Below are 9,399 nucleotides of genomic sequence, written 5' to 3'. Positions count from 1 at the left end.
ATTTAATAACTTTAGATTATTCAGTTATTAAATGTTTGAAATTATTTGTCTTTGCGGAAAACACTATTTAAAGGCCCTTAAGGAAGGCTCTTATCGAGTATAATTTTGAAACATTTTTACTAAATATCAACACAAGACAAATTAATAGAAGAATTAGTGCAGGTTTAAACAGATTATGAAATAAAACTCAAAAGATACATTTATTTATTTATTTATTAAAATATACACTATACCATAACAGTTTCACCAAAGCACTAGCGCAACACAAAACAAAATGAGAAATTGAGAATATTTTTTAGGTTAGCTCGGTTTGGCTTTTTACCGCTCGGCGCTCACCGTTCTTGGTTCCTTTCAACCAATCAAAACCCGTAAAGTAAACGCATGCGTATGAATACGCTGGTACGTCGCCCCACTTTTCGGCTTCAAGTCAATTGCAAAATGATCAGTATAGGATAGAAGTATGTGATATTGACTCACATAAGCTGACATTTGTCCGGTCCGGAAAGTCGAAAAAAGCTGCTATTGGTGCTATTGGTTAATTTCATAAACGGTTGTTTCCAAAGTCGTCACGGAAAAAGTTGATTTAACACAAGTTCGGTATTGACATCTAGAGGGCCTAGAGGCTCTAGATGTAGCTCTTTGTCTTTTCATCTCCTACCCTACAATTAGAAAAGAACAAAACACATCTGGAGCATGTTAATACCGAACTTGCCTTGTATTTCCTCTTTTTCCGGCATACGGCAGCAGTTTTGGCGGAACTAGAAGTTCTTAGTCACAAAATATATAATAGAGTTCTTAGTCTATTATATGTTTTGTGGATCTTAGGTTATAACATAACTTATGGCCGGTCCTCATGTACACTGATGCAGGGCCCGAGAACTTATACTTGAAAATATGGGGACACTGAGAACCACGTGACTTGAGATGGATATACAGGGTGATCGAGAATGATTGACCGTGCCGCCTCATNCACTATATTCAGGTAGGTACAGTAATTTCAAAGTAGTTCTTATTTTTTACTCTTTCTGTTTCTTCGAATAAATCTATTTCATCATCACTCTCAAGCTGGACAATGCCTCTAATAAGTCATCTGAATCACTGGACTTAAAATCGGACGTCTGTAATATTTCAAAAAGTTTATTTAAATCACCGAGTTTTTTTATATTCTATTTTTTATTACCACAAGTAAAAATTCCATATTAATAATACAAGAATTACTATTTTTTTAAAGGCAACTTCCTGTATAAAATGTGACTATTTTTTACTAACATTAAACTAAAATCTTTAACAAAGTAATTATCAAAAACATAAACCTTACTTATAGGTTAATATTAACAAGATCACGTCATAAATTCCTTGAAAACTAGTTTCTTTCTACGAACACCAAATTCTTCTCATAAAGCTAATATTTTTTATTATCTATTTAGTTTAATTACAGTCCGGAATGACATATTTTCATGATTTATATAATTCAAAGTAGCTTACATTATTTATTTTAAAATTTTTAACAGATTACAAAAATGACGGTTGATTTATAATTCAAACTGCCGCTTTTTATCTCCCCTCTCTACATATGGGACATATGGAACACTAGCGCCCTCTTATTTTTGTAAGATTTTTGTTTACATGGAGTTCGGGCTCCTTGTATAGTCTCCATGATTCATATGTTAGATTTCATTCTACGTTAGTACTATATTTTCTATGGTCAATAATCATTCAAGATCAGTAAACCTTGTATAAAGATCTTGATTAGGATCTTGATCTTGAATCGCAGCCTTGAAGTGCTTCCGAAGTACAATTTTTGTCAATTCGATTGGAATTTGGAAAGCAGCTAATGTCGTCTATTACTGTCAAATTGGGAAATAATTTGTGGTTGCTGAATTATTCCATAAAACATTTTAATTTTATAAAACTAACAATTTTCAATTATGTCTGACAAAAATAAATTATCCCATGGCCCTAAGGAAGATATTGTGTATCCGATCCGAATTGTTTACTGCGGTAACTGTACTATGCCTATAGAGGTTAGTTGAAATGAAACTCGTAATAATATTTATAATGAAATAACATTTTTAGTATTGTGAATATTATCCAGAGTATGATAAGTGTAAACAGTGGTTGGAACGTAATTTACCGTCGGAGTTCGAAAAAGTTAAAATTGTGGATGATAATCCCATCGAAGAAGAAAAAAAGCGACAAAAACGGGGTGGTAAAGGAATGATAAAGACAAAAAAGAAAGAAGATGTCCCAAAACAAATTTGCGTATCTAGAGCTCCCAGAGGCAAAAAAAAATCTGTGACCGTTGTCACCGGTTTGAATTCATTTGGTAAATCTATTAGTCCAGTTGGTAGAGGTTCGGCCTGTGTCAAATCTTGATAATCTGGAAATAACTACACAGACCTACTTTAAATGATGAGTACAATAACAGGTTAATTTGCTGACAAAGTATTTTATCAGGAAAAAAGTTAACAATTTAATCGTGAAATTTTTTTTTTAGTAGTTTTTAAATAATTTAGCAGGATGACTGTATGAAAAAATGCTTAAGACATGATTTGTTTGTAATAAAAATAGCTACAAAATGGCGGTGGTCCGATTACGAAATTTGCAATAACAAAGCCGTGAGATTGAAAAAATGATATAAAACGTCAATTTTTTAAAGTTGCTGTAAAAATGTCAATTATAAACAAAAAGTGATAAAACTTTCGAAAACTATAGGTTAATATACAGTGTGTCCCACTTAAGCATTAGCCACCCATGTAAAATTATTTATTGAATTGTTTCAACTTTTTTTTGTTTGATATATCACAGAAGAAGGAGTAGAATGTATAATTTCGGTATTTTTGGGGTCAAAGCCATGGCCAACTGAGACGCGTTTTATAGGAGGAAAAAACGAGAAGTAATATTAGCGATTTTTTTTCGACAAAAACTGCGATAGATTCTTATTCAGGACTATCTAAAACCCTACTATACCAATTTTTGTGATAGAATACAGGGTGTTGCAGAAAATTAATTCTTAATTGTTTTAACCAACTGAAGATTTATTTACGACCCACATGCATTATTTGAATATTGTGTATCAGTATTATTCAAATTAGTAATAAAGGATGTTTCCATCATCATCATTATTATTATTATTATTACAAAGGGAAAAAAATTAAACATTTATTTAATAGGAAAATTCAGAGCGTTTTCAATTATTAACTATTTTGTGAAAATATTATTATTACTAATAAAAGTATTAAAATAATGTATTTGCTATATAAATCTTCAGTATAAAAAATTATAGTATAATTTTCTACAACACTGAAAGCAAAATCTAATTTTAACATTATACTTCCTCAGCTACGTATTTGGTTATTTAACTAGAAGTACACGATTGATGAAGAAGGCTATGAGAAAATAAACAATGTAACTTCTCAACAAATAACAGTTGTCACTGCTAACAATAACTTCTGTAAAATGTCACAAATCAATGATTAATTATTCTTTACAAGAAAAAATAGAAATTGTGCGATTAGTAGGTGATGGAATACGGTCATTTCGTAGCTGCCGTAGCATTGAATAGGAGGCATTCTGGACAAATTTTTGTTGTGATAGAATACAGGGTGTTGCAGAAAATTAAACCTTAATTTTTTAAATCAACTGAAGATTTATTTACGAAACATGCATTATTTGAATATTGTTTATCAGTATTATTCAAATTAGTAATAAAGGAAACTTATTATTATGATTTAACACTTTTCAATATGTCGACAACTATTAATTGTTACTTTTCATAACTGTTGCCTAGTAATGTGTCTGTAATACGTTCACAAAGTTCTTCTTGCATTTGGGGCCTCGTAACATAAACTTTATTTTTAACAGCTCCCCACAAAAAAATCAAGAGGTGTGAGATCTGGAGACCGCAGTGGCCAATGAATTAAAGGGCTGTTACGTCTAATCCATTGATTGGGAAAATGTTCATTCAGCCAGTTTCCCACTATGATCGAATCACAGACAGGTGCTCCATTTAGCTGTACATGTAAATTAAGGCGATCATTTAGAAACAAGTCATCGGTTTTGTTCATAAATTCATTTTGTAGGAATCTCTAAAAACCATCCGCATTTAAATTTCCTTCAAAATAGTTAAGGCCCAACGATTTTTAAACTTAAAATGCTGCCATACCAAATAATCACCTTAGCGGAATACTGCCTTTTACATTGTATAACCCAATGCGGATTTTCTTCACACCACATTCTAATATTTTGTGAAGAAACAATACCGTTTGTAGCTTCATCAGTGTACAAAATATTTTTCAACAGAAACAAAATTCCATTCTTCCTTCTCTGTCTCCTATTTCTAGGCTGTGAAAAAATTTGGGTTTGTATACCCTCCTCCAATTTTTTTAAACATCTCCAAATTTGATTTCTAGATATATTTAAATTAACGCTGGCATCTCTAATGATCGACCGCGGATTTTCATTAAAATAGTTGAGAATTATTTGGTTTATTGGAAGCACACGATTACGATGTTAGTTGGGATTTTTACTTACACTTCCAGTTTTATCAAAAACTCTATTAATAGTCAAAACTAGTATGATGAATATTTTGTCCAGAATACCTCCTATTCAATTCTACGGCAGCTACGAAATGACCGTATTCCATCACCTACTAATCGCACAATTTCTATTTTTTCTTGTAAAGAATAATTAATCATTGATTTGTGACATTTTACAGAAGTTATTGTTAGCAGTGACAACTGTTATTTGTTGAGAAGTTACATTGTTTGTTTTCTCATAGCCTTCTTCATCAATCGTGTACTTCTAGTTAAATAACCAAATACGTAGCTGAGGAAGTATAATGTTAAAATTAGATTTTGCTTTCACAAAGTGTTGTAGAAAATTATACTATAATTTTTTAAACTGAAGATTTATATAGCAAATGCATTATTTTAATACTTTTATTAGTAATAATAATATTTTCACGAAATAGTTAATTAAATAAATGTTTAATTTTTTTCTCTTTGTAATAATAATAATAATAATAATGATGATGGAAACATCCTTTATTACTAATTTGAATAATACTGATACACAATATTCAAATAATGCATGTGGGTCGTAAATAAATCTTCAGTTGGTTAAAAAAATTAAGGTTAAATTTCCGGCAGCACTCTGTATTCTATCATAACAAAAATTGGTATAGTAGGGTTTTAGATAGTGCTGAATAAGAATCCGTTGCAGTTTTTGTAAAAAAAAAATCGTTAATATTACTTCTTGTTTTTTCTTTCTATAAAACGCGTCTCAGTTGTCTATGGCTTAGATCACGAAAATATCGAAATTATACATTCTACTCCTTTTTCTGAGATCTACCAAACAAAAAAAAGCTGAAACAAATCGGTCAACAAATAACAATTTTACATGGGTGGCTAATGCTTAAGTGGGACACACTGTATATACAATAATGACGCTAAAGTCGAAAATCAGGAGAGCAAAACTTTTTGTTCTATAAGATTTTATACATCCAGTGGCATCTGAAACTCGAAACTTTGCCAAATTTGTTCGAAGCTTTGCTGAAACTTGAAATTTGGTATACACAGTGTAAATATGCAGAAACTAAAAGCAATTTGCAAAATTCAAGTATCTTAATTTTTGCAGCTTTGGTAAAGTTTTATACATCACCCTAGTTTTATACGTCACGATTTTTTTAAATTTTGGACGTATATGTATGTATATTTATAAAATATTCCATCACAGTAGATTACCTAGCACCATTGACTACAATTTAAAAAAAAAATAATTTTCATCATTTAGATCCTAAGCTACTTAACATTTTGCGCCTGTTAGCCATACTCGTACATTATTCAACATATCAACATAAAACAAAAACGTACGTGTGGGGTAAACCTTTAGCTTTAAGTAAACAATTGTTTAAATTTATTAGTTGCATATTTTTAATAGTATACAAGCGCCGAAGAGGGGAGCTTGCGCTCGAAAATGAAGCCTTCACCGACCAGGGGCTTGATTTTTGAAAACAGGAGAACTGATTCTCTAGAGAAAGGATTCACCTGACAAATTTCTCTTAAAAACTTAAATACTTATTTTTGAACGTTGAAGGAATCCAATTCTCTAGAGAATTTAATTTATGCCGTATGTCGAGGATATATTTGCAACTGACCAATCAGCGGTCAGAGTTTTCTTCAATATTTCAGTACCATTGTTGGCGACCCTGATGTTTAGTCACTTGGTTTGATTTTGAAGATTGTTTTGTAAATGTCATTATATTCGTCAGGGAGACTAGACATCTCCATGATATTCGTAGTAATTTAATATAACTTCAATTTGAATAGAAGTGTATTTGAAAACACAAAAAATTTAATATTATTATAATTATGATGAAGCGTTCGTTCACGTCGAAAGCGCAAAAAAGAAATTAATATGCTTAGAAACAACGAAGAACTTTTTAAAATGAAAGTTTTCTTCTACTTTTACTCACAAAAAGGCCCAAGAACAGTGGTCAGATATTGCTGAAACTTTAAATGATTTAACTAATGTTGTCGCGGATGGTTTACAATTTCTGCAGCTTGCAAATTATTCATTATATTTAGAATTAATAATAAATTATTTGGATCCATTACAAATTTCAAATTTCAAATGATTACGCACCTTCGAACAGCGAATGAATGAAGTGACTTTTCGCGCATGAGCATGAGATGACATTTGGATTCAAACTATTCAGAGAAAACGCCAATTCCCCCGACAAAACCCTGTGGAATTATTTCTCTTGATATCTAGAGAAAATATTCCACAAGAAAATTTCAAAAATCACATTATCTGCGTGTCAAGAGAAAATGACGTAATTTTCTCTAATGAACTAATTCTCCTGTTTTCAAAAATCAAGCCCCAGGGCGTGGTGGGGGATCAGCAGGATACGCGCGCGCGTGCGCTCGAAATGCGACACTGGTTATTTATTAACTTTTTTTAGCTTCTACTTGACCAAAATTCAATGTATCAAAAAGAGAGGAACACAACTATGCCGATAAAAATTCGACATTCTAGAAACTTTTAAAGCAGTATTATAGTCATTAAAAATTCCTTTTTTATCATTTATCTTTGTAAATTTTGTTATTCTAATAATTATAGTCTTACTAATTTACCGATGTATTTTTAAAAATGCAAATGTTTTTATGGGATAACACGGAAGAAGATGGAACAAAATTTAATGGAATATATGTATATTTGTATTCAGTTACTTAAATATTTTTTATTGATTATTTATTTAAAGTTTGTGTTTTTTTTTTGGTGGTTCTGAATCATCTTCAGCACTTTCTTCATCGTCGGCGTCGTTATCACTAATAGCTGTTTTACATTTACAATTTATTCATCAATAAATTGACGAAGTTCTTCATGAATTAATTCACGAATTTATTGATAAACAGTGTGGTTTTACACTGCTACAGACTTTGTCAAGTTTGTTGACGCACGAATCAGTTCTACCAACAAATTAAAGAAGCAAATAAATTTAAAAAATGTCACCTTTCCACTCATAATTGTAGTGATACAACAGCGGTACCGTTTTGACACATACATATTATATAAATATTAGTGTTTGTACGTCAGTAAAAACAAGGCAAAACTAGTACGACACCACACAATTATTTACATATTCCAATAACATAACCTCATTACTGATCTGAGGTTGGAAATCTGTTGGGTTGGTACTTCCGAACTTCACGAAGAAATTGACGAAAATTAGAACATGCTCTAATTCGTCAAGAACTTGATGAATAAATTCATGAAGTTATTCGACAGTAGATTTGGTGCATTACACTTGTCCAATTTCTTGATGAAGCGACCATGAATTAATTGATCAATAAATTATCAATCTAAAACAGCTATTACATATAAAGAACAATCTTCTGGCAATTCGCTATACAGGGTGTGCCATTTAACACTCCCGCTGCCAATATCTCCGAAATGAAGAAATTTATTTTAGTTTCGGAAATTGGGGTTGTTAGGTCTCTCGAATAGCTTCAAATTGGAGTTAGAATTGTTAGTTCAAATCCTTCTGTATAGATGACGTGGCAATAATAAAAAAAAAATTGTTCCCTGGAACGTGGAAATACAGTCCATCCGAAAGATCGTTAAATTTTGAGTAATTTTTGTGATATAAAGTTTTTCCCTATTTTTACTTGTTTTCGAGATATGTCGACTTCAATATGCAATGAATGATATACCCGGAAAATATATTATATTATTTAAATCACACTGAGTGAAAATATTCTTTTAAGATATTGTTATAACGGCTTTATTCACATCATATACTAACTAACACACAATAAATTATAAAAAAAACGAATGATCAACTGCAGAAAAAAAAATTGTACAATGGTAAATCTTATAAGGGTCAGAGACGAACCCCATTTTATCAAATGTTATTAAAAAATGCAGTCATAGGTGGCTCATGTCATTTGTTTAAAATAAAACAATGACAGATGACACATATTAGTTTTCCAATAACTACAGTTTTATCAGTTTGCGTCTTTCAATTTAACTATACTAGTTATACGATTTACCATTGTACAATTTTTTTTCTATAATTGATCATTTGTTTTTTTATAATTAATGTTTGTTAGTTAGTATGTGGTGTGAATAAAGTCATTATAACAAAATTTTAAAAGAATATTTTGTCTCGATGTGATTTAAATAAAATAATAGATTTTCATGTTATATCATACAGTGCATATTGAAGTCGACATATCTCGAAAACAAGTAAATATAGGGAAAAACTTTATATTACAAAAATTACTCAAAATTTAACGATCTTTCAGATGGACTGAACATTTCCACGTTCCAGGGATCAAAAAATTTTTTAGTATCGCCACGCCATCTTTACAGAAAGATTTGAACTAACAGTTCTAACTACAATTTGAAGCTATTTGAGGGACCACCCCAGTTTCTGGAACTAAAATAAATTTCTTATTTCGGAGATATTGGCAGCGGGAGTGTTAAATGGCATACCCTGTATATATCTTCGATGGCATCACTCGTATTTTCATCATTCGTGTCATCGCTCGCTATTACTTTTATTATACTTTGTATACCTTTGTCTTGCATTTTACAAAGTATACAATTGTCAACTGCAGGAGCTTCTTCCATTTTTCTGTCAACAAAATTAACAATATTCAAAATAAGAGACTGTTATCCAAACTACGTATTATATTGAAAAACTTATTGAGAAAAACTTACATAAAGAGCCCGTCAAACAAATGTTCTTATGCAGGGTGTTTCTAAAATAGGGTTCCAAACTTTTGCTGCGTTTATAACTCATTAAAATAAGCCAAAAAGTTCCTATTAATATGTGCCCTAAAACGCACCCTTAGGAAGTTATATGCCCTTAAAAGGGCTCAAACAAAACTG

At 31.0% G+C, this 9,399-nt stretch overlaps 1 protein-coding gene across 1 annotated transcript in view; it reads left to right on the top strand.

Moving 5' to 3' along the window:
• Positions 1–1,677: 1,677 nt before the first annotated feature.
• LOC108908021 (density-regulated protein homolog) overlaps positions 1,678–9,399 on the top strand; it is a 78,113-nt gene continuing 70,391 nt past the window's right edge. Inside the window, exons 1-2 of the mRNA XM_018711918.1 lie at positions 1,678–2,024; positions 2,077–2,326. Of these exons, the coding sequence (XP_018567434.1) occupies positions 1,929–2,024; positions 2,077–2,326 (346 nt within the window). The 5' untranslated portion in view covers positions 1,678–1,928. The remainder of the gene's footprint in view (positions 2,025–2,076; positions 2,327–9,399) is intronic.

The sequence above is a fragment of the Anoplophora glabripennis genome, unplaced genomic scaffold (assembly GCF_000390285.2).
Source record: "Anoplophora glabripennis isolate ALB-LARVAE unplaced genomic scaffold, Agla_2.0 scaffold225, whole genome shotgun sequence".
Lineage (NCBI taxonomy): Eukaryota > Metazoa > Arthropoda > Insecta > Coleoptera > Cerambycidae > Anoplophora > Anoplophora glabripennis.
This window is presented reverse-complemented; position numbering and strand designations above follow the sequence as displayed.